Source organism: Acanthopagrus latus, chromosome 10, assembly GCF_904848185.1.
Source record: "Acanthopagrus latus isolate v.2019 chromosome 10, fAcaLat1.1, whole genome shotgun sequence".
Classification (NCBI taxonomy): domain Eukaryota; kingdom Metazoa; phylum Chordata; class Actinopteri; order Spariformes; family Sparidae; genus Acanthopagrus; species Acanthopagrus latus.
Genome location: NC_051048.1, coordinates 13,902,237 through 13,928,115, shown reverse-complemented (window position 1 = coordinate 13,928,115; position 25,879 = coordinate 13,902,237). Strand labels below are relative to the sequence as shown.

At 40.5% G+C, this 25,879-nt stretch overlaps 2 protein-coding genes across 10 annotated transcripts in view; one reads left to right on the top strand and one right to left on the bottom strand.

Moving 5' to 3' along the window:
- Positions 1-25,879, top strand: part of sorcs2 (sortilin-related VPS10 domain containing receptor 2) — a 534,678-nt gene that overhangs the window by 353,098 nt on the left and 155,701 nt on the right. The window contains exon 1 of one of the 9 annotated variants that reach the window (XM_037111620.1): positions 21,163-21,181. The exons of the other annotated variants lie outside the window; for them this stretch is intronic. The gene's annotated coding sequence lies outside the window, so the exon portion shown is untranslated. Of the gene's footprint in view, positions 1-21,162; positions 21,182-25,879 lie in introns of those variants that run through there. 9 annotated transcript variants of the gene reach the window in all.
- On the bottom strand, positions 3,519-5,156 carry LOC119026938. The gene is made up of 4 exons (XM_037111621.1): positions 5,048-5,156; positions 4,773-4,944; positions 4,403-4,542; positions 3,519-4,073 (listed from the first exon to the last, which is right to left on the bottom strand). The coding sequence occupies exons 1-4, from the start codon at positions 5,147-5,149 to the stop codon at positions 3,750-3,752; spliced, it is 738 nt and encodes a 245-aa protein (XP_036967516.1). The 5' UTR covers positions 5,150-5,156; the 3' UTR covers positions 3,519-3,749.

The window sequence follows — 25,879 nt, the reverse complement described above, 5'->3', positions numbered from 1 at the left end:
TCATTTAACTAAACAGTTGGCATATCATGGGCTGAAAACAGCCCAATGAGAACTGTGAGATGGAACCAGAACGTTGCAAGCAAACCAAAACAATTATGTTAAAGATGCAATAAGGTCTTAGAGTTTAAAGGAAAGGGACTTCACCACAACAGGAAGCTGTGGCAGGAGAGTGGTGACTTGTGTTCCCCTTACAATAGAAATCCAGCTAAGCTAGCAGACGTATGATGCCTCGAACTATGTGCTATGACCCTATTTGTACTGTTGATGAAGTTTGCTGCTCTTCTGAGCATTATTTGTGGCTTTTTGATGGTGGTTTCTTGCTGGAAGCATATACTGCGATGTATTGTTATCATGCGGTCATTTCTGAGGTTGTTAAAACTACGTAAGCTAGCAGTCTGCAAACTTGATCTCTCTAGGGAGGGTCTTACCCGGTGTCACGGTCTGTTACACCATGGATTAAATTCCCTATATTAATTAATATCCGTTTAATGTGGACAGGAAAGCAGAATTCTAGATTTGCTGATTTAGTGTGAACAGTAAAAAAGCTGAAATTGCTTCAGCTTCCAGAGAAAATGTTGTCATTTGTAAGATCTTGAGTCTAAATTTTTAAAGTCTAAAATAAGTCTAAAATAAGTCTAAAATTTTACTTATAACTGAGAAATACGCAGTCAGTGCAGCAGGGGTTTTGAATTCTTGTCTTCAGAGATTATTTTATTTCACAGTTGAGTAATCCCCAATCTCTTGAATATCCTTCTTTGTTGCATTTGTGGCAATTTAATGATGAAAAAAGTAACTCTTTGGAGATGAATATTGAATTATTTTGAGACAAAAGGTGGTGATGTGATGCTCACTCTGTCTCTGAGCTTCATTCTGCCCCCACACACTCTATAATAACAATAATCCAGAACTCGCAATGTACTGAAGGAAGGTCAGATACGGACAAGTGAGAAGTTGAAATATATTATCTGCTTCTTCTCTGCCTGTTAAATCTACTTTATGGTTTGTCAGCCTTTCATTATTACTCACTTTTTCCTCTTGGTAATTTACAAATCCTATTCCAGCTTTCAGCCTGGTCATGATATTACAAATAGCAGTATGAGGTGAGGCGAAGTATATGTGAAACATTTAGCAGAAGTTGGAAAAAGTAATGTAAGTATTAATGTCTTCCATCCACTTTTTAATTTATTGAATTGTCTGCCTCTTGAGGAAAAACCAACTGAGCTCTTTGAAGCGATATGGGCTGTAAGAGTTGGCCTAATATAAAATTAATTGTAAGAGAAATAGAAAAGCATATGCGTGCAAGCTGCCACCATATTTCTTGTTATCTGACAGTCAGAGGGAGCAAAAACAAATCCTGCATGTATTGGATGTATCTCTTCTTCTACTCTTGATTAACTGTCAGCCATTTAGCATGCTGCCTTTGCTTTGTGAGGTACATTTCATTCAGTATTCTAAAATCAGTGGTAGTATTAAAAGCCCTGTTGATGCTGGAAATGTCCACTTTCCAGAGGACTTACTGTGCATTTTTGCATTCCTGCTCTCTGAATAAATAGCATGAATAATGAATCTGAAATTACAGACAGTGTTACATTGAATTCTTATTAAGTTATACCTAATTACAAGCTGGGAAACTACTGCAGAGCCCCAGACCCTTATGGGCCCCCAGGAATCTTGTCTTATCTTCTCTATTCAGTAACCTTATTGAACCACGGCAGGGCAGTGCATTTTTTATTTTATTTTAATGTAATGCTTACTGAAGTGCTATGCAAACTGACATGTCCACCACCTGCATTTGCTTCATTTTGATTATCCTTCCTGTAGTGGAGTCCTGTGGCAGTGTTGTAAATACTGTCCTTATTTCAGCTGATATTGTATTTGCATTGTGCATATTTCTTAAATGAATTGTGTTCAATCTAATAACCACAAACGGACACACAGCTTTGTGTGGTATCCAGGCCCGGATTAAGGTGGGTCTGGGCCCCGGGGCAAGGAGTTTGCAAGGCCCCCCCCCCGGGCCCAACCACCCAAGCGCGCCCCCCCCCACCCCCCCCCCCCCCCCCCCCCCACCCCCCCCCACCCCCCCCCCCGCCCTGAGCCCAACCACCCAAGCTCCCCCACCCCTACAGAAGTCTCTTTCTGCTCTTCCTTCGTGCAAAATCATCTACCAACTCATCAAAGTTCAGCTGTTGCACAAACTGTGATTCAATTGCAAGAAGAGAGGGAGTTCAGACGATTTTGGGTCATTTTCATCCGGAGCTCATTTTTTATTCGAGCCATTCTGGAGAATGACCGTTCCCCTTCACAGTTTGTAATGGGCAGAGTCAAGAACAGTCGAAGTGCAATGTAAAGACTTGGAAAAGTGGACTGCAAATCCAAATTTACCACAGTCTTTAGCATTGTATTTGGGCATCTTCGTTCTTCTGGAATGAATGATTTGAATTGAACAAGTTCATCTGCCAGGCTCGTGGTCAGATCAGTGGGATATGCTGCAGCAGGTGCTTCGGCCCTTGAAGTGAGTTCACTGATGGACATATTATCAGGCATGAATAGAACATGAAAAAGATTGGTCAAGTGTGTGTATGCAGTTAACCGATGGTCAAGACAGGACACAAGCTTGTCAATTAGAACACTGAATGTTTCAATTCGAAACTTTTCTTTTCCACCAAATTCAACATCTGGCTCTGCACTTTCATCAGCCATATGTTTTCGCTTCTTTGTGCGCTGGAGATCATGCCTGTAGTCTTGGGAAACTGAATCAGTAACACTTAAGGCTGATCTTTCAAAATGGGCAAAATTGTCTCTCTGTGCTGCCACAAAATCACGAAGAGAAATGAGAAGCTGTGTAGCCGTATTTAGGTTGATGTTAGGTTTCTGCAACTGCAGGCTTGTGGCTTGGAACCGCTGCAGTATTGTATCTCAAAAGTATGCCATGACAGCTATCTCTACACAGCAAAAAAGCAAGTGTTAAATCAACTCTGAGAGTGTTAAATTTAACACCAAGAAAGTGTGTATATGCGTCCACTCTTTTCAGTGTTAATTTAACACACTAGTGTTAACTTTTTTACACTCAGCTATAGTTATTTCAACACTGTAGGGAGTTCAAAATTAACACTGGCCAACACTTGTGAAGTGTCAATAGTACTCTACACTAGTGTCAGTGTATATTTTTACACTTAAGTCTAGTAATTTCAACACTGTAGCGAGTTCAAAATTAACACTGACTAACACATGTATAGTGTCAGTGTTAGTTTTTTTACACTCAGCTATAGTTATTTCAACACTGTAAGGAGTTCAAAATTAACACTAGCTGATATGTGTAGTGTCAATAGTACTCTACACTAGTGTCATTTTAATAAAATGTTACACTGACTGCGGTTGATAATGCTACACTGACTACCAATGCATTCAGACCAATGGGTGTAAAATTTGACTACCAATAATAAACCCACCCACCCACCCACCCTTAACCACCACAACCACCCGCCAAACCTATCACAAAAAATACACAAGGCAAATACTTCTTTAGAAAAATAGTCTTATTAAATGGCCACCACACCACATTAACAATTAACAGTCTGGATTCACATATAATTACAGTATGGAACTGTAGACTCAACAGTTCAAGCGCAGAGACCTTCCGGGATACAATCCATGCTCAAACTTCAAATGTCTAAATAACATTGAACAACTGGTGTGGTGTACCTTGCAAATGTAACATGTGTACATTTCTGGTCAAAATGTATCGGTCTTCAAACTTCACAGTGAAGAAGCCTCGCTCTGATTTCTTTTACCCGAGGACTCTCTTTCACTTTGCCGACGTCGATGCCATACACGGTGGTTTGGATGAAGATGAAGAAGCTGGACAGCGCATCATCATACGACACGGCAAAAGCATAATGCGCCTTGAAGAGCTCATCAAAGGCAGCAACTGGGGTCTGCATCCTGCAGGGAATGGCCTTCTGGTCCAGGATGATGTAAAAATCCTGGATGCTGTTGCTTCTTTCTCCGACACCGACAAGAAAGGGCTGTTTGGGGCCAGTTTCTTTAAGGAAGGTCTCCATGCTTGACCCCACCTGAGAGAGAGAGAGAGAGAGAATGTTTTTACACAAGTCATTTTAATTCATGTGTGACTGACTGTATGAATGGATGTGCACAATACACAACTTGATGAATTAATATTTGATAGATAGATGTACACAAGTAATTAATTCAGGGATGGATCTATGAATGTACACAACTTTACATTACATTAAGTACATTTTTGTATGATGAATGGATGGATGACTTTTTAAAAACAATTTAACTGCACCCCCCCAATTACCCTGCCATATTGGCTCCTGAAAACCTTACATCAGCTGACATGAAAAACTTGCATTAGTGACGTACAGTCCTGAGAAAATACCTTCATGAACTTGATCAGGCGTCTAGCAGCCTCCGATGCTCTCATCTTGCTGGCCTTCTTGCCTTTAACTGTTGGAGGCAAGAGGTGAAGCAGCAGAAGGATGGCGGCCATCTCAGAGTCCCACTCTTCAGAATGCCACACTGCAGAATTAGAAGTGACACTATAAAATGTCTTTTATTTCCTTATAAGCATTACAGCATTAGTTATAGTAAAGTTATCTTAAATTACACCATGGATTGAATATGGTTAGCAGTAAGGTGCAGTATGTGATTTGTAGTAAAGGGGCCAAAAACATGAAAGAACACAACAATGTCCTCTTTTGTTGTGTACACTAAAGGCATGTGCAATCTACTATTCAATTAACACTTATCACCATCATCAGACTCCTGTTGTGCAGACAGAAGTAGCTCATCCACATGCGGACTCGGGGTTAGATTCTTGCAGCAATCTGCGATGACTCTTGGTTTGAAAAATGTTGGCCACTTGGAGAGGAATTTACCAGACACCTCCTCACCAAAGATCATTGTGAAGTCTTGGTCGATCTTAAACAGAAAACGTTTGTGTGTGTGTGAATGAGAACACCATTCTAATGGTGCTATGGGTGTCAATTAATAAACAGTCATCAGCAATTCATTTTATGTTTACCAAGCCAGGTGTATCCAAGAATCTGGGAAAGAGATCCAGGACAGTAGAGGCAGTATCCGGGTCTTGAACCATCTTTTGCCTGTACTGGAATGTTGCCTTCATCTTATTTTTGACAATGCATTTTGTGACGTAGATTACCTAGATATTACATTTTTTTTTCTTTTTTAATGAGACTAAAATCGAGGGGATGGAGGGCCTACAAAACCTCTCAGCCCCGGGACCTAACATTAGGTTAAGGCAGCCCTGCAACCAAGCTTGGCCTGAAGTGGTGTGGCTCCCTTACGAATGGGGCAGTTTGTAGTGAGTGAGTGGAGAGCTGTAGTTGGTGGCTGAGCTCAGAGCAGACAGCTGTTAGCCACCAGAACAGACAGACAATTCAGCAGTAAAGTTGTCTAGGGAGTAAATGGACAGTACAGGTTATAGTTTAACCATGAAAAAGCTCTGAAGCTCCTTAATACTCCTCATATTTGAGTGACAGCTAATTCTATCACTGCTATCAATGCCCATGCTATTTGCCCGTGAAAACTTGGTTTTAAATCAAGCATTGCTATTCAACATTATGAGAGAAGGAGAATTTTTTAATTTATCACATACTGTATCACACAGTGTAAAACATAATGAAACTGGTATGCATTAAATCTATCAAGAGGAAGCAGTGGGCGCAAGGTAAATCCGTGTGGCTGGGGACCATCTCCAGTGCCTTCGGTCAAGGGCACTATATATCAAATTTATCTAGTGTCCATGTTTTGATAGTGGCGGAAACAGCTGTAGCTGGAGGAAACCCACACAATTACGGGGGAAACATGCAAACTCTGCGCAGAAAGGCCCTGCTCCAGATAAATAACAACAGCATTATAACTTGTTTTTTTAACAGCATTATATTATTAAAAATCAACTAATGTGCTTTTTCAGGTATGTGTGGGTGCAGCTGGATCAAATTATGACTATCAATTACCTCTATCAAGAGGGTAAAATAAAATGAAAAAAAAAAACAAAAAAACATACAAGACTAGAATCAAATCCTGGAGAAGGCAAATTAAGTGTGAGCAAATTACTTGTCAACCTCTTTTCCATAATACACATCTCCCCTTGTATGTCAACTTCCTACACTGGGCAACAAGTAGATTCACATCACATAAAATTCCTTCATACTGCTGAGAAATCTCTTTCCTCCTTATTAAAACTTCTTGTCAAATTCCCTAAAACAGTCAGCCAGCCAATTAAATACTCCATATCTGTTCAAATCAATTATCTCCACCACACAAGTGCCCTGCAACACTGTTGTGAAATGATTGAGCTAATGGGTTTTGTTCCCACGCAGACGGTATCAAACCACTCCGCAGCAATTAAGATCATTATCCACCCACGTGTTTTTGTTTAAGCCCATGTCAGGTCCCTTTTCCTAACTCGCAGGTTCAGCTGTGATTGAATTTGAAGCTCCCAAGCATGCTGTGCACTTTCAACCTTGTTGAAACACATCAGGTGACCACAAATGCATTTCAGTTGCTGGGAGCCGTGGTCATTACATCCTGAGAGCTCTCTGTAGCACAGATATTTGACCTTGTAATGGAAATCAGCAATTAGTACCTTAAGTAGCTAATGTATAGTTGAGGTTATTGAAAAATGGCTTCATGACTGGCAGCTTCGTACTACAGAATCAGGGAACTTAGAGACCAAAAAAAAAAAACAACTTCAGTGTAGCCACACGCTGCAAACTCATTGTTAAGAAAAGACATGACAAATCGCACTGCCACTTTCTGTTCCCTTTAGCTGCCAACTCTGTGTAAGGAAAGCTGTTAAAATATGACATCTATGACAGCAATGATGCAAAGGACTCTGAATGATAAATGATAATTGAAATGTTAAGCAAATACAGATCATTCAGCGCCTCAGCCTCCACAACTGAGAATACTACTTTTACCATATTTTCTTCCTCCTGTCACCTTCACCATGGCTAATGGTCCAGACATATACAGTGCAACCACTGTATATTTCATAAACTACAGTTATGTCAAACATGATGTGCCTACCCGAAGCCTCTTGATGTCTGCTGTGCATCTACAATGTACTGTTCTATTAACATACATTCAGGTGGTGTTTTGTCCCTATTAAATTGTAATTGGGATGGCAATAGCTCAGCCCCCCCAAAAAAGGCTGATGTGGACTAGTAGTTGGAGAGTGCTAGTTCACATCCTAGTTAACACTGCTCGTTGGGCACTGTAGCATGTGTGGCAGCCCCTTCGCTCATCTCCTCTATACATTGCGTGTGTGCGTGTAATTTGAGTGGAGAAAAAGAATTTCCCTTGCAGGATTATAATATCATAAAAAAAAAAATTAAAAAAAAAACAGATACTGAATTTGCCACGATATGAAATTCCTCTATGGCCAAATGATCATTTTCTGAGAAAGGGGCTTTCTAACTTGATGTCTCTTACTGGTTAGCAAAGAGTTTCAAAATCTTGTACAAATCCAAACAACAGAGACAACAGCGACATTATGTTCACTAGTGTTAACTAGCCAGCTTGCAGACTCCGAACCATAGTAAGGGGTCTCTGGCTTGATGCAGCAAAACACAAAACAAAACCGAGGTCTAAACGAAGGAACAGCTTTTTGATGTTACCTCTGCAGGATCTCATAACATGCTTCTGTTCACTGTGGCTGCAGCTAACCACAACACAACATGCATGCACTCTCTCTGTCGCACCACACTGATGTTACACATACATCTAGCGCACTGACGCCGCATACTCCCTATGTCACAGGTACACACACAGCTTCACATACACAACCATTCATACACATTAGGCTCAGCCTGTAACACTAGCTTGTTGCTTACTTTGTCAATCTGCAGTTTGGTGCCGGGCTGGAGTGTGTCACTCTTGATTACTGGCACCCGAACACATGGCAGCCTTTCGCTCTGTCATAGTCAGAGTGGGAAGATTAAATATTGAGTCGCTTGCAAATGGTAATGTAAGTGAGGAAGTGGATAAATGCTAATGTCAGGTGTTGTCTAATGGTGTGTGTGTGTGTGTGTGTGTGTGTGTGTGTGTGTGTGTGTGTGTGTGTGTGTGTGTGTGTGTGTGTGTGTGTCCGGGGCAGAAAGGGTATGTATGCCAGTCAGAGCGATGTTCCTTGTCAGCAGTGATGAGTAGTAATTGAATTTTGTCAGGCAAAGCTGCCGGGGCAGGGCTCGCAGTCCAGCGTGTGTTGCATGAGAGGGTCTTGGTAGCAAAATGCTTTTAATCGTGTCAGTGAGGGGCAGTATAGAGGTCCATTAACTGTCAGCCTCTCTGTCTTTTTGCCTGTCTATCTTTGTCTGTATCCCTTGATACAGTTGGCATTGACCAGATACAGTATCCTTAGAGCTGCTGTAATTAATATTTGTACAGAAACAATGGATCAAATGACTGTGTATGTCATGATATTTGACATTTGTAAATACCCTCAGCTCTGCAAAGGTTTTGGTTTTTACTGCAACTCTGCTCATTTATAGCAGAAAAAAAGCTCTGATAAACTCACTGAAGACTATCTGCCCAACACCAAATAGGAGACAGCAAGTTACCAGACAAAGTTAGCAATTGGCTGGTCAACACAGATTAACAGGTCATAGGCCATGAAAGGATAAAAAACAATAATAAAGAAAAAAAGAGTTTAGCTAACTATTCTAGCAATTCTCAGCAAGAAAAATAAGACATAGGCAAAGATGTAAAGCAATTGTATTATTATGTTAGACCTAGTCCAGCCCGTTCACACTCCCAACGTGTCAAATACAGCAGCCTAGGGAGTGACCTTACACATCTAACTCTGGTGTTGTAGTAACCCCTCTATCGTTATTCTGAAAGCTCCCTTTTAGTATAGTGGCATAAACAGGAAAGAAAAGTCTGTATCAGGGGGGTGGTTGCAAGGCTTTCTTCTTGGAGACCAAGGGTGATAAGCAATAATACTGATTTCTAAGTCATGTTGAATAACTGAGTTAAAGCTGTAGTCTTTAACTAATATTTGTTATATTTGCAAAAATTGTCATTATGATCTGACAGTAGAATAACATACACTGTGTGTGGGACCACCTTTTGCTGCCTGTCACTCCCCCTCTCTCATCCAGATTCCTGTCATCTCTTCAGCTGAACTGTCAATAAAAAACATATAAAGACTAAAAAAAGTACAAAAAAACTCTGATGGCTGAGATTTGAGCCCACGACAATGAGAGGAAATTGGACCAAGCCTGAAAAAAAAAACAGGATAAATATCGTCCGCTTACAAGCCTGCTCGTGCATGGCAGGCTCCTCTGTGGGGAGGGGCTTTGAAGGCAGGGCTGCAGTATGGCAGAGAGGAAGAAGGAGGGACATGGGAGCTGTGCTCATTCAAATATTCTAGCCAAGTCACCTTTTTTCTCATAACTCCAGACTGCAGCTTTAACTGATGTAAAGTATTTTAAGTAGGTCAATGATGCGAAATGATGAAGTATAACCTTTTGTAGCTGAGTATGCCAGTATTTTCCCTCCATGAGGGAAACAAATTTCAAGCCCTCGTCTGAGAATAGTAGCTGCTGCATCAAGGAATCAAGTGAATGTACGTTTCTGTTTGCTTTGTTTTCGTTCTTGGGTGGGTTACGCGCTGCATGGTCGAGGTGAAGTTTGAACAAGTGAGTCTTGAGTCTTTTGCTGAAGATGGAGTGACTCTGTTGTCTTGACATTGATCGGAAGTTTGTTCCACCACTGAGGCACCAGAACAGAGGCGTAACTTTGCTGTGCGACCTTTGTTAGCACTCAGAGATGGTGGTACTAGCCGGTCAGCTGATGTAATAGAGCAAGGTGCTCATGCTGGGGCGTCTGGTCTGACCAGTGTTTGGAGGTAGATTAGTGCAGTTACATTGATGGCCTCAAGGCCACCATCATCTTGAATCAGATGCAGGCCACAACAGGAAGCGGTGGAGGTCACGGACAAGGAGGGTCACATGGGAGAATTTTGGTTATTCTGGATTTATATTCTGGATTCTGGATTCTGGATATGCTGCAACAAATTTTGACCAACAATATAAGCCAAAGGCCTATACTACAAGATCCTTACTACGTGGCAGTGTAATCTAGCTGTAGATGTTCAGGAAAGAGAAGCTCCAGAACACAATGACGGGATTTTCTTTTATCCCATCTGAACATGTCTGAACATGCAGAAAATGAAAGGTTTAGAAGTTCATAGATACATGTTGACATTGCTTCCTCTAATGCATAAAGAGAACAGTTGTTCTTGTCTAATTTTGAGTACAATACTGCGTGTATCCTCTCGTGGAGGGAAAATACTGGCATACTCAGCTACAAACTTGTGACCATTACAAAGAGCGCAAAGCCACATGCAAGTCATTTAACAGACCAGCCAGTTGTGGATGTGTTTTCTGCTTTGAGAGAATTTCACTGTTCTGAGAAGAAAGAGAACTTTCCCCAGGAAACTTCCTCAAATGAAAAGCTATTTTTGGTGGAGATTCTCTCTTAGCATTTAATTATTTCTTATAATGTAAAGGCAAAAGGCATCCACACATGTTTGAAGCTGATACAAAACAAAACAAAATACCACAAAAGTTATCTGTTGTTGTACAGGCTGCTTCAAGATTAGCTGCTTGTAAAACTCCTCTAGTGAACATTGAAACTCAATAGCGGCGGTCAACAAGGGTGCAAGTGCATTGCCCCAACTGCCACAAAGCTCTGGTAATTGTGCTTTGATATAATACAAAAATATTTTTTAAAAATTAAGTTAAAGGGGTGTAGACAACATCCTAAAACCAATTAACTTGGTTACATGTACTCGTCGAGTGCCAGTCAGAACTCACACATGAAAGGAAACCATCTCTGTTTGTAGGGCAGCTGTAGCTCGACTAGTGATCGGAAGGTCACTGGTTCAAATCCCAGCTCCGGGCAGTGCTGAGCTGCATGTCGAAGTGTCCTTGAGCGAGATACTGAACCCCACGTTGCTCACTAGTGAGGGCCCCGCGATGAGCTGGCGACTTATCCAGGGAGTACCCTGCCCTCGCCCTGAGACAAGGCTGGGATTGGCTCCAGCAGCAACACCCCACAACCCCATGGAAAGGGATAAGCAGTTCGGACAATGACATGACATCTCTGTTTGTATTTCTCACATTGATAATAATTTTATCACTGTGTGATAAACAGCGTGTGTTAAATTAGGGTCAATAGTAGACATTTCCAGCTCCACTCGTCAAGTCCAGTTGATGGTGACAACACAACACTTAAGGACCAGGGTAGCATGGAAGGCTAAACAGTAGACTGTTGCCATTATTATTTATTATACACACTATTGCATGTTTGCCTTGCTGTATCACAGGAGCATGTTGTTTTTGTTTCCAGGAGGATCTCTCTGTTTAGTGGGACTGGGAAGAGACCTAGACTTAAACAGGTCAACTTGGCTACATATCTAAGTTAGATGTGTAGCCAAGTTGAGCTGTTGGATTGGATTTCAGTGTATTTGCTCAAATCTTAGTGCACGAAGCTTGACATTACTGGTGTGTAAGCAGAGCATTCAGAACAATAAAAACCAGCTACATACTGGTATACTACAGTATTTAGGCAAGTCTCACTACACTACATCTTGACAACTCCCGTTTTTGGGCTAACAAGACCAAATGGAGAAAGAGTCATAACTTCACTGTCAATGGTCAGTGGTACTTATAAACTGCATGAATGAAATTCCCAATTTGATTATTCAGTGTTGGATGACAACCAAAATAAGGTTTCAAAAGATTGCACCCCTCAGTTACACTAAATAAATAAGTAACTTTGATCAGATAAGAGAGCTTAAATGCACAAGATAAAAATTCAGCTAATCATTGCTGAGTGTTGTATTGGGGGAGGCCAGGTCTAGCAAGGAGAGTCAGGTGCAGAGCCAGAACCTTCTCAGGAAATTAAAACCCAAAGTCAAATCTGATTTTAGTGTGATCCGTAAAAATGTACCAACAGGAGGAAAGCTCAGCGATTTCTTTTTAACTTTCGGGATTAAAAAGTGAATTTATCTTCTACCCCATTTATCAAACTCACTTGCTTATGTCTTGAGGAATCCATTTTAGACAGACTTTGAATGCTCTTATCTAATAACAACAATATACTAGTATGTGCCTAAAAGAGAACTTGTCAAGAAATAACAATTCAGCTAGAAATATACATCAATATCAGATTGTCTTCAGAGTCCCTTATATCCAGAGATAGAAAGAGGCAGTAAAGAAACAGTGTATTACAATATGTATCACAGACTAAATAAAATCGGCTTACTATTATCTAGTTTCACATACCTATTTGTCAACCAAGTAATCACTGATTAACTCCCAAAGTGATTTGGTAAATACGTGAGCCTATTCCTTATGAGTCAGGAAGTGGGGGCCTTTTCATGGTTAATTCAATCTGAGGCTGGACATACATTCATGGTCAAATTTTTCATCTGTTAATAAATAGGATGCAGATTCTCAATATCATGTCATATTACCAGTTGTTTATTGCTCTGGCATTGCAATATTGTTTTCCCATGCACACAGTTGTCATAGAGATGTATGTGTGTGTGTGTGTGTGTGTGTGTGTGTGTGTGTGTGTGTGTGTGTGTGTGTGTGTGTGTGTGTGTGTGTGTACGTGACTGACACTTGAATGGTAACCCTCAGAGGAAGGTCTCTCAGATGTGAACCTATATTGTGAGGCTCCGCCTGTCACACACACGCTCACTCATACACACACAGCTTCAAGCAGGGAGGAAAAGGTTTTTTTTTTTTTTTTACTTCATGTAATTAAGTCTAGAATAACTGCTTGGATTTCCCTCTGTTCCTCTGCTCCCTCTCGTTCCACTCTCCTCATCTTTACTTGACAGAGGAATGTAACTAAATAGGCGAGAGACCCTTCCAGAGGTTTGATCATTGTCTCCATCCTCTAATGAAGATCATCGCCAGCTAGAAAGGGATATGGAAGCAGAGTCGGAGGGTGCAGGAGGAGAGGTGAAGACAGAGAGAGCCGACAATGGCAGAGGGAGGGAGATGGAGAGAGGCAGGAGATACTTGTGGCAAAAAGAGCAGCAAGTGGGCACATAATATATAAAGATGTTGAGAAACAGCTCCAAGAGGGCAGACAGTGAAGGACAAAGTGAGACATCATGGAGAGATTCTGTGCATCAAAATTTTAAAGGTTCTATTGTCACAATTTGAAATGGTCCCACTTTCAAAGTGGCACCATTCACAAAAGGTCTATATGTTGCACCAAATGGCTTTATTTATTGTTAATAAATCTAAATGACTATTGTTATATAGAGCAGTTATAAGTAAATGAGAACAACCTGGATGATTTGGGGTCATGAATTTCTTACTTAGACCTACTGCTGCAGTTAAAGATATAGAAATATAGGAGTTTCCCTAGTCTGCCATCAGTGTATAGATAAATGTGTGCGGACTAGTGACTTGTAAAGCATTTTTAGTAGTCAGTAGAATAGGAAAAACAGCTATATTTCAGGCCCAGAGCGGGTCGTCAGGTAATCGTAAAGTCACTGGTTCCATTCCCCAGATCCGTGGCTGGAGGTTGAAGCATCCTTAAGCAAGATACTGAACCCCTCCTGATGACCTCTCCTGATGAACAGCTCAGCACCTTGCATGGCGTTTTCTGCCATCAATGTATGAATGTATGTGTGAAAGGGTGAATGTGACAAGTGCGGTAAAAAGGCTTTGAGCAGTCAGTAGACTGGGAAAGTGCTATAGAAATGCAAGTCCCTTTATAGCTGCTCCATGTTGACCTAGGTGGGTGACATATCAATGGCGAGCTTTAGCCATAGCAATTTGTGCATTTTGCCATTACAAAAAACAGTGGATCATAAATAGAATAATAAAATTGCAAGTATTTACTCTCGGCTAGGGACCAAAGGTTGATGTACCACTAAAATCAAATCAAAAGTCCTAAGGAAACAGATTAATTTGATTAATAATGAAATGAATATTGATGAATGAAGCACATGACTGAACTCCCCTAAAGAGACCAGAAGTAGCAGCATATAAGACAGTGTCCTCATCACTCCACAGAGATTTGATGTTGAATTAAATAAAATACTGAGGTAACTAAAATAGAATGCGGAGATATTGAGGAGTTAAGGTTAATGGAACATAAGGTGCAAGAGGATAAGATGCAGTTTTATTTACAGTCATAATAATTTAAAGTGCAAAAAATATATGTGTGTTTTGGAGTGAGCGCTATAAAGTTTGATGCACCAGGTAGGAATGATTTCCTGTGCTGTTTCTTTAGGCAGCGGGGTTGAATGAATCTGTTACTGAAGCTGCTTGTACAGCCTGTTCAGAGATTTGTGGAGGGTGTGAGAGGCATTGTCCATGGTTGCCAGCAGTTTTGCCAGCATCCTGTCCTCTGCCATCCTGTCCTCTATCCAGGGTGGAGTAGCCCCAACGAGCCCCAACTGCCAGCAGGGGGTGGGGGTGAGGGAGGTGGTGTTTGCTGGTGTATGCTGAGGGGGCTGTGTGGGTTGTATCCTGGAGTGGTTGCTCAGAGGAGCAGCAGAGGGTCTGCTGGGGGTGGAGGAGTTGGAGTCAAACCTGTTGACAAACCGGTTAAACTCATTTGCTCATTGTTCATTACTATCTGCTGTTCCTCCACCTTTTCTCTGGATGACGGTTATCTCTCATTCAACTCCAAACATCCCTGGTGTTGTTGTTTTCCAGTTTGTAATCCAGTTTTCTACTGTAGGCGTCCTTACTCTCCAAGATCCTGTGTCTTAGTTCTCTTTGAACACGCTTGAGCTCTGCTTGGTCCCCAGACCTAATTTTTTCCCATTTTTTCTTTGAGTTGGGCCTTTAGGTTGCTGGTAACCCAGGCTTTGTTGTTGGGGTAGAAGCGGACCTCTTTAGTGGGGATGGAGTTGTCATGCACAACCCAATGTCTTCTGAGATGCAGTCAGTAAGGCCATCAATGTCCTTGCCGTGTGGTTTGTACAGGGCATCCCAGTCATGTTATATTAAACAAACAGAAATGCCATATGTCCATTGTGGTTTTGCAGTGTTTTCAGCATTTGAGGCTTGACTGGCAGTCTTTTAATTACATTCATCTTAATGACATCCTCTTGTTGTTTTGGGCCCAAAAAAATAGGGGTCCCAGATGCAGACACAGACAGGGAAGCAAAAGGTAAAGTTCAAACCAAATTTAGTTTATTGTAACAAGTTTGGATCTGAGGCTGGGCTGGGATGGTCCAGACAGGGAGAGTCTGTGGAGGGGGAGAGTTCCAGAGTGGGAAGCAGTCCAGGAGGCTGGATCCTGAGTGGGGTTAATGGAGCAGACTAGGGGAGCAAGTCTAGAATGACAGGGGCTGGAAAGCAGAGCAGGGAACAAAGTCTAAAGCAAAGATCAAAGTTACTAAAAGTTCAGAGCTAGGAACAAAGTACAAAGGCTGGATGCGCAGTATACTGACTCAACAGCGGCTACAATCTGGCAGTGTGGTAGTGGCAGGGAAGGCATAAGAAGGCAGGATAATTGCAGGATCCGGTGCAGCTAGTGGTTACCACTCTGCCCTGTCTCCAGCACACCTGCGAAGCACGCACACACACACACACACACACACACACACACACACACACACACACACACACACACACACACACACACACACACACACACACACACACAGGGACAGAGATTGGGGAAATGACTACTAACACCTGGAAGTAGAGGGAGTGGCTGAGGCAGATGTAACACATGTTTTCTACAGTGGCACAATGTTTTTTTCTGAATTATTTTTTAAATCTACTGTTTACTCGATGAACTTACTCCTACTCATCGCATAGCGCTCATTCTAATTTTTTTTTGCTGATTTTCTTGAAATCAGGTACAATTTACGATAGATTTGGGTAGCAGCAATAACTACTATTGCAGCCTCAGACTCAGCAAATGAGCAAGAGTTAAAACTTCTGTTTATACTCAATGCTTTTTATTTATCTGACGTTCAGTATTTAGCCCCATTAAAGCATGTAATTTGCCTATTGTTTTTAAGGACCATTTTTTGAAATGTATTTAAAAGGCACTTGAACTTGCTGTAAAGGGTAGCTTCAGATGGAGGGAGTAGCTAAGTGCTAACAGGGCTGAATTTGGGACAGACCACATGAACACACATGAAAACTCAGTCTCAGCACCGCACTTCTTTTGTTTTATTTGAGTTTTACTGATCAAATATGTTTCACTGACATAGAATAACACACAAAAAAAGTCATATCAAGAATAAGAAAGTTAAAATTTCAAATGATGAAATCATACATTTTACTTAAAACAGTTCTAAAGATGGGAATACACAGTAAGTAACTGCTCTGTTTATTCACGTGTGAGCGAACCAGTTTGTTTACATGTTTGTGTGCTTGTTCACAAAAACATACAAAGTTTTTAATTGACTTTTAACTTGGGGTCATGTGTAAAAGTTGACCCACTTTACAGTGTGTATACATCAGTGTTTTCCTCTGAACTCCAGCCAAGATGTGGGATTACTGGAGCGAGGCACTTTCACCAGACACCTCCACTGGAGGAAGCCAATATGTGAAATGCACAAGGATGCCTCCAGCTAATGTGCTTTAGCGGTAGCCAAGGTGGGTGAAATGCGCTCTCAGGCCTCTCATCTCCCTGTGTCCAACACCTTCGCAAGACGTGTTGCCCGCTTCCCCAATTCTCCATTTCAACCAGACATCAGTATGGGTGTGAGTGGGAAAAATTCTACGGAGAGAAGACAATTTCTGTTGTTTTCATTGTGAAACAACTTGTTTTAGGGATCAATTTAATCCAGAGATATTTTGTTCGGTCTGATCTTAGTCCAACTTCAACCTATATATGCACTTTTTAAACTAAAACCATCTGTTACACCATTCCTGCCTGCCCGGAGGGCAGGGGAAAGGTCTTCTCCAGGGCCGAAGTCAGTTATCACCTACGGGGTGAACCCCTTTCACGTGTTGTTGGTCGATGAAATAATGCCAGGAAGCTTTGCTGTCCTTTTGAGGAGCCGTAGCGTTTATTCACAGCCAACAACAATATATACTGTACAGCTTCTGCGTGTCGCTGCTACTGTTAAGTTACTCCTCTGTTCTCTCATCCACTCACTGTCTGCCCTCTGCATGTGCACACGCTCCCTCTCTCTCCAGCTCACCCACTCTCACTTTACGCACACCTCATGCATCACCCTATTCACGAAAGAGTTACACCACTCATGCAATACAGCACAAATAATGCATGACAAAAAATATATAAGTATATATACATATAAACTGCTAACTTTTGCATGCACTCTTGGTTTTGCAGCAAGCATGGTGCCACTCAGTATGTTTACATGCACATCTTAGTCAGATTACAGCCATAGTTCGACTATGCTACTCAATTAGACACCTGCAATTGTCTGTGTATACATGCCGGTGAGAAAATCAAATTACTGGCTGATGCATGTCAACAAACTCTGCCTCTACATTCGAGAATGATGGCGTACGAACAGTCAGACAAAGCTACATCTTTGTACATTTCGTATATGGTGTACAAAACAATTACACAAACTAGATGCACAATGGTACTCTTGCTTGGGGTTATTTCAGAGGAATGACACCGTTGCCACCATCCTTCTACTTCAGGCTCACGGCCCCGGGAAAAAAAGCCTGCACAGAACGCAAAAATCCAACCGATCTGATGGAGCGTATACGTGCAGGAGTAATGCGACTATCAATTGAATAATCTAGGTGTATTAATCCAACTACGAGAAATACCAAAATCCACTGCAAAAGTTAATTTGTTTTTGTTATGAACCCGAGGCATACTGCTGACCAAAACAGTATGTAAATACAACAGAGATCGCGGAGGCTCCCAGAGGACTGGACTTTGGGTTGACACGCATTTACACACACACAGAGATATGTGGAAACCTAAACTTAAGGTCACTGCATAAACAGGCCAGACTTTTTAGGGATCTTCCAGTTTCTTTGTCCATTCTCCAGTATCTTATTTTTTCTGTGAGATAAACCCATTGCACACTCTGTACAATGATTGATCTGTGTCCAAGAAATGATCAGGATCATGACAATTAACCATCCTAACATCAGACAACTTATTATTCTGTTTGCTGGTGTCCTCCAAGCTCCCATAGTACTCTGCTCCTCTATTCTTAATTCCCAACAGACCATGGCTCAATGAGTCGCTGTCACACGGGGCCCTCTTCCCAGTGGAAACCAGAACCCAAGCAATTTACATATGTAATTGAGTGGAAAGCAATTGTGCTGGGAGCTGCTCACTGCAATTAGCTCACGGCATGCATGTGTATGACTGTGTTTATGTGTGTATAGACCCAGATGTCAGTGAAAAAGCAAAGGTAATTATGATTTATTGCAACTTTTTGACGTCATGGCAGGAAAAGCCTAGATATAACATATCTTGGTATGAATGGCTCAGTTACATCATGTATGCCATGGCTCAGTTACGTCATGTATGCCATGACAGTAACCCCTTTCACGCAGAGAGGCCACATTATCGCCGCATGATGATGACGTCTGGGTATTTTTAAGGTGTTTCCCTGCTGTCCTGTCAATCTAAACCTGCGGATAGTTTATAATCATACGGAGACTGATAAAATGTGTTGCGATTGAGATCCTGACCCACCAACCATATGGGACACAGTTACATTGTTCGCTCTTAATTAACATAATTACACAATCAGCATCAGTAAACTGGATGCTGTCTGACACTCTCACTCATGGGGACAAATGCTGTTTTCTGGGGGGAAGTTCACTGAAGTCTCGGTCTGGAGGGTTGACCATCACAGTGATTTATTTTTTTTTTTTCAACAAAACTAACCCATATGCTGTTATTCGGGCAGAAATGTGACGACGAGTCGGTAGGACAGGCAGGAGGACAGGCGCTTCTCCACATATATTTTTTTTTTCCTCATATAAGTTGACAGTTACAGTTACTACATTACTTTTGTTTGGTAATGTAATGTTGCTTTGTGGGACATTTCTCTTTGTTTTGTTGAGTGAGGGACCTGTGTAGTAATCAGACCATCGGATCGACACACCCTCGATACTGCCCATAAACTGATTTCAATCTTCAAACAAACCTTGAATAGTAAATTATATAACTTCATAGGTTCTTTTTTGCTCTATAATTACCTTAAACATGGAGAGACCTTCCCTCAAACAATGAAATACTTGAAATGTTAATTAGTACAGTGTAGGGGTGTCACGATTCTCCAAATCCTCAATTCGATTAAATTTTCGATTCTAAGGTCACGGTTCAATTCAATTCTCGATTTTTACTATAAGTTTTAGGAATAGGGCTATCGTTTGGTTGGCTGTAGCTAATAGCTACTGGATTAGCTAGTGGCTAAACACACGTGTGTTTTTTTCCACTCGGCAAGCTGACCAGACGTGACATGGGGGTGTGGCAGCATTGACGATTCCATTTTTTGAATTCGAAGTTCAAGATTGTGACTTCATTTCGGTTTAAAATCGAATTTGTGACACCCTTAGTACAGAGTGATGTAGTTTGTAGGCCTAAAACCCAGAAATTGGATGGCATTTCTACACATGGCATTTTCAGTTATCTAAACTTGTGTTTGCCATAAAGCTTATTTTCAGCAATATTCCAAAATCCAATGGAAAATGTGTTAGCCTGAAAAATTAGTCATTGCTACACCTCCCTATAGGATGTATGGATGTCCGTCATGATCCATTGAGCTCCTCAATCTTTTTGGATCATTTTACTATCAAAGCAAGACAGCTAACCTGTTTTTTGCTCTGCAGTGACTTTGAACATAGTGAGACCTGTCGGTGCTGCACCTTCCCTTGACACTCCCTGTCACTCCCCGAACAATGGGATACATGAAATGTTATTAGTATAAGTAGTTTGTCTGTTATTATCATGAATCTGTTTTCAGTGCAGCCAGAAAGACATTAAGTTTGATGGATCAGTGTAAAAAGTAAAATCAGCTCAAAAACAGTTTTGTTTAATTGAGTTTACCACACATAATTAGATGAAAACTTCACTGTTTCTTAGTGTATATCTATCTGAGATGACCAGTGAGTGAATCTCCACTTCTAAAAGCTACTTTTACTGAGGCAGTTACAATGGTGATTTTGGTATAGTCAGTTCACTTTAAGAGAAAAATGTTGATAAGGATTAGTTTGTACATGTACCAAAAACCTCTAGAACATATCTGAACAGTTATTAGCTAAATTATTTTCTCCAAAGATTATCTATTAATGGAGGCAAATTAACAGATTACATGCAGTTTCCTCTAGAGCCACAAAAGGCTTCATACTACTTTTTCACATATGCAGTAGTACTCCAGTAGCAGCAGTCATTGGAACTTTTCAAAACCTGATGTATGATGTGATGATGTACCACCAGTGCAAAGATAATATCTTTGTGCATAGGAATGTTCATATTTTATAATCTTCAGGTTAGTTTAATTTCTGTTGCATGTGCGTATCTTGTTCAAGTTTTCTTCATTCTGAAGAGCTGAGGAGCTTTCATCAGCCATGTCAGCTCAGGGCAGTAAAGCACTCTAAGTGTTTAAAGTGGGGACATGCGATGCATAGGTAATGTACATAGTTTTCTTATCCTCATCTAGCCCATAGGCCTAGATTCTAAGCACCTAAATAGGTTTTGTTGTTTTATAAAAGATTACAGGGCTGATACCCTGTGATGTTTGTCAACAAAAGAGGACTTGTGTGTCTTTAGTGGTCATGCCTGCTCCATCACATTGACTTAATGTGTCGCACCCCTACAGTCTCCAGAGCAGACCCAGGAAGTTTAGAGTCTGCTTTTATCTGCTGTGCACAATGGCAGCATTGTGCTTCCCAAAGCTTTGAGTTATTACTCAGAGAAAATGGTTACAGAGGCAGAATGTATCAAAGTCTTTTGATTGTGGAGGATCATAACTTGTGTTATAGGAGAGGAATTGCAACTACCTGCCCTCCCCCGATTCTCTTTGTGCAGCTTCCTTAAAATTAGTTCACATGCTTATCAGTGAGTCAGTGAGTCAAGCTCAGTTTCAAGTTTAGTATGAAGATGTAAAGGCACGCTCACATGCATACAGTTTGACAAGAGTGCCACTTGTTGGCAGGACCTGTTACTGCGTCAGTAGTTGGTAAGTCAGAACACCCAGTATTTGCAGTGATTTTTATCCTTTTTATGCCATGTTTTTGATGATTTTAGTGGCTGAGATCAATAATGAATTCCATAATTTCGCCTGGATTTATCTGGTAAAACTGTTCCCAACCTTTGCCCATTCATAATTATCTTTTTATCTATAGTGACTCTTGCATTAGTGGTTCCCAAGCTGTGAGGTCGGTACCAAAGTACAGCTCATTACATCTAAGGGGTTGCAAGATAGATGCAAGTTTTCTGCTTTATCTCAAGCACACAATCTGTGGTGGGACCTTACACAAATGCATTGCTTGTCCTAAAAAAGGAGTTGGGAATAGTGTTTTACATTGCATTGCATACATTGCAAAATCTTTCACTAGTGCAGAGTACCTTGCTTAGCTTTGGGTTTTAAAAAATTAAAACTGCTGTTTAAATAATTAAATACGAAAAACTCATTGTAATAACAAAAAAAACATTTTATCATGCAAGTATTTATTTGAGGGTTCTTCAGCACAGACACAAGGATGTGAATGAATATTTGTCACATCACAGATTTAATTTATTTATGTGACAGTTCAGCAATAAGTCACTTTTAACTACAAAAAGTAAATGCTGCAAAAGCCTAGTAGACAGCCTTTTTTACTCTTTCATATTGTTTTGTTGGCCTAACAGTAGTCAGTTTTAATCATACTGAGTTGAAAAAAGCTGGAATAATCTTATAAATATTATCTTGTGTTAATGTGCAGGTCTGTAAGACAGTGTAGCCTTGTGCAATCTTATTTTTTACCAAAATGTGGAGACACTCCTGGGCGGTTCTCATAAGAAAGCTTGTGAACACAGCACGCTCTGTATTTTTTGTTGCTGCTGTTTTACAAGAGAAAGACTTGATGGATGAAGACTAACTGGTAGGTTTGGTAGATGTTTGCATGGTTAATTTTCCCTCTAATATTATGATTATATTATATATAATTTTATTTTTGATGGCACTAGATTGTCTACTCTGTGGTTGGTTGCTTTGTTACAAAAAGCATTATGGATAATTTGCACTTTTACATACATACCTAGTTGTCATCGCTTTTTGGTTTCTCTTACATATGTAACAGGTATCAAGGCCAGAGGCAATATTTCCTGAAAAGAGGACAAAATGACAAAAAGATTCAAATTGGATGAGATGGTCGAAGATAACTGCTCTTCACAGAATGCTGCTGCATAATGCTGTTTTTATTAAAACATTGTCAGCAATCATTCCGATTGCTCTTTTCCTGTGGCTTTTAACATAGACAATTGAACATTGATTCTATCAATGTAAAAACTCATAACACATACACCGAATTCACATTTGTCAAGCATGCTACATACATTGGTAAAAAAAAAACAGTCAGGAAGCAAAGGTCCTTATTTCCAAAAAGTTTGAATAAATGTCACTTTAACATGACTTTAAGTGTGTATAAAAAAAAAAGTTGCAGCTAGGGCCTGACAGGCATTGAAAAGGTTATGGCTATTGCATTGTTGCCTGATTAAGAAATATTTGTGTGTGCAGCAATTTCAGGTTGTTATGGGTCAAGTGAATCTAATCTCATTACATTACATGAATATACCCCCTTGAAAAAACATCTTTAATATTTGATTTAGTATCTATTAAATCAAAGTGGGTGAGAATCAACACACATCAGCAATCTCTGCTCTCATTCTCTGTTTTCAGTGATGTGATGTGTGTATTGGAGGTGTGTGTGTGTGTGTGTGTGTGTGTGTGTGTGTGTGTGTGTGTGTGTGTGTGTGTGTGTGTGTGTGTGTGTGTGCGTGCGTGCGTGTGTGTGTGGGGGGGGGGTGCACGTGCACTTGTGCGTGTGTGTGTGTGTGTGTGTGTATCCTGAGGATGTCCAGCTGTCAGAGCCCAACTGGGTTAAACTGAGTAATGTCTTTTAAATAGAGACATATTGGCAGAGGCAGACTAACCTGATTGATGGCCCTGCTCCTCAGGGACACAAGGAGAAACCGCAGTGAGACATGTGCAGTGAAGTAAGGGAACTCTCGATGGTTTATATGGCAGAAGCCAAAGATTTTGCTATTTTGACATGTGAATATATTGTCTGTTGCCTAACAGCAGGTATGTCCAACTGCTTCTCATTACTCCGTTATGACCAGTGCTAGTGTAGAGCTTAGAAATGCAGGAGTGTGACTGAAGAAGCTTTTGTAATATGCATATAGTTACCTCTATGTCTATTTTTTCACTCGCTCAAGTTGCCCCACTTCTCTTAATGCGTTGAGAAGCATCATGTGAAATGATTTACAATGCATGCATTTGATCTGTTTCTGGTAGCTCTCTATTTTAACTAGTGCAGCTGGAAATGCTGCACTGGTTAAAATAGAAACGTTTAGACAAAATTTCTGCTCTAGTAAGAAAAATGACTGAGGAAATATGTGTGGGGCCTTTGAGTTCAGTGATGTTTCACCCCAGATCTCAGGCACACAAAGATAAGGCCCATCCTTTCTTAACACTGTAACACCGAATTCCTTCAATCAGAGGCTGTGTCACCCTCGCAGAACATTGGCAAATTTGTTGTGCTTTTGATAGTTATGGCTACTTGAAGAGTTATGCATAGATCATGATTTCTTTGTGAATAAGTGCATGAGAGTAAGAATGCAACTACTGTTATTTATTTTTACAGAATATTACCGTTTTTTGGATTACAGTATATGACTGTAGAATAATGGTGGGTTTGTGGTTATTTTACAGCGTGTCTACTGTAATTTGTCTAACAGTATAATACTGTTTTTTGGATTACAGTACACGACGGTAGGATAACTGGGTTATGGTAATTTTACAGCACATCCACCATGATTTATATAACAGTATACTACCCGTATTTTGGATCATAGTACAGTACAGTAGGAGAACTGTGGGTTATGGTAATTTTAGAGTATATGCCAGTGTGTTATAAAATCTGTTATTTTTGCATTTGTATAAATCCTCACCAATTTAAAAACAAAGTATGCAGGGCTTCTAAAATACCCAGCCCTTGGCTACTACATTCATCCCGACAGCCAGTCAACATCCAGAAGTCCTACAATAAACACACTATTGTCTTGCCTTTTAGTGCTTAGAGATTATTCAACTTCAGCTTATTCAACTGATAACTAATTTCAGTTAATAACTTATTTGACTTAGTAACTTCTACCAAACTGTCTGAGCTGTCTCTGCCACAGTTTCTATCATCAACATAGGGTCTCTATGCATGCCAGTTCAATAAAGCGACATCATCATAACTGAATTGATTAAATTTAATTGATATTGCCAATCAATCCTAACCTCTGACCTTGAATAAAAATCAGATGCGGACCTTTAAGTAATAAGTTCGAGAACCCTGGTATAGAACACAAGAAAATATAAATTCCATAACATTGTTGTAGTTTATTACAAAATGCTTATTTGTACAGCAGACTTTTTAAGATTAGTGACATTGAGAACATTTGTATTACAAAAATGAAAAGGTATTGCATTTCCATATTTGGAAGAAACTGTCTCCAGTACAATCATTAGTGACAGGCTTTACTGAACTCATGAGCATAACCTCAGACACTGAATTGAAACAGCATCAAGAACAGTGTAACAGTCTAGCTTGAAAACAAGTCTTTTGCACATGAACAATAACAGTGGATGTGGAGAAATAAAAGAGGGGGAGAAAGAAATAGCGAACAGTACTTGACAGCAGCGTTTGGCTGGTCTCCTCAGTCACTGATGACGAGTGCCTGTAAATACATAAAAAAAAAAAAAATAGAATTAGCAACACAGCATCTCTGGTAAAATAAAAAAAAATATGAAAAACTAATGGAGGGAGTGACAGAACCATAAAAATGAGGGGAGAGAAATGGGCCAGAGCAATGAACTGTTCAAGAGAGAGAGTATCTAGTCGCTATCAAGATGTTGTCAAAAAAGAGGAAGGTCCACACTGAAGGTCGCATCTTTCAAGATAGATGGAAAGAAAAATATTTCTTTTGGGAAGTAGGAGGCAAACCCATGTGTCTTATTTGTTCTCAACAAGTGGCTGTTAGCAAAGGAGTAATATAAAACAACACTATGAGACCCACGTTGAGAAGAACAGCGAGTACACAGGGCAATGTAGGACTCAAACGCTAAACGAGCTAGCATCATCCCTACAGAAACAGCAAGCCGTATTCTCCAAATGTCGAGATACACATGTTTTATTTTTATTCATATCTTTTTCAACTCTTCTTTTTATTTTTACTGTACTGTTTCTGAAAGAATAGTGTCTCAGTTTCGTTATAATTATACATTTTATTTCATTTTAAGGAACAGTGAAGGCAAGCTACATCATCGCTTGGGAAATTGCAAAGGCATCCAAGCCTTTCTCAGAGGGTGCATTCGTCAAGACCTGCATGCTGAAGGCAGCCGAGCTAGTGTGTCCTGACAAGCAACAAGATTTAGCTAATATAAGCTTATCAAGGCCTACAGGGACGGAGAGAGTTGAAGAACTTTCTGGTGATTTGAAGGGTCAATTAAAAGTCAAGCTTAAGTCCTTCATCCCATTCTCTATTGCTCTCGACAAGAGCACTGACGTGACTGATGTAGACCAATTAGCAATATTTATTCGCAGAGTGGATGCTTCCCTGAATGTCACTGAGGAGTTGAACTGGAGTTGCGCTGTCAATTTGGCTACCGACGGTGCACCTTCTATGA

Bases quoted from the DNA above. Each gene is read 5' to 3' on its own strand.
- LOC119026938 (XM_037111621.1), bottom strand. From the start codon at position 5,149: ATGAAGGCAACATTCCAGTACAGGCAAAAGATGGTTCAAGACCCGGAT. The intron at 4,945-5,047 runs GTAAACATAAAA...TTTCTGTTTAAG, and splicing joins TCTTGGATACACCTGGCTTG to ATCGACCAAGACTTCACAAT. The intron at 4,543-4,772 runs ATAAGTGTTAAT...CTAATTCTGCAG, and splicing joins ACAGGAGTCTGATGATGGTG to TGTGGCATTCTGAAGAGTGG.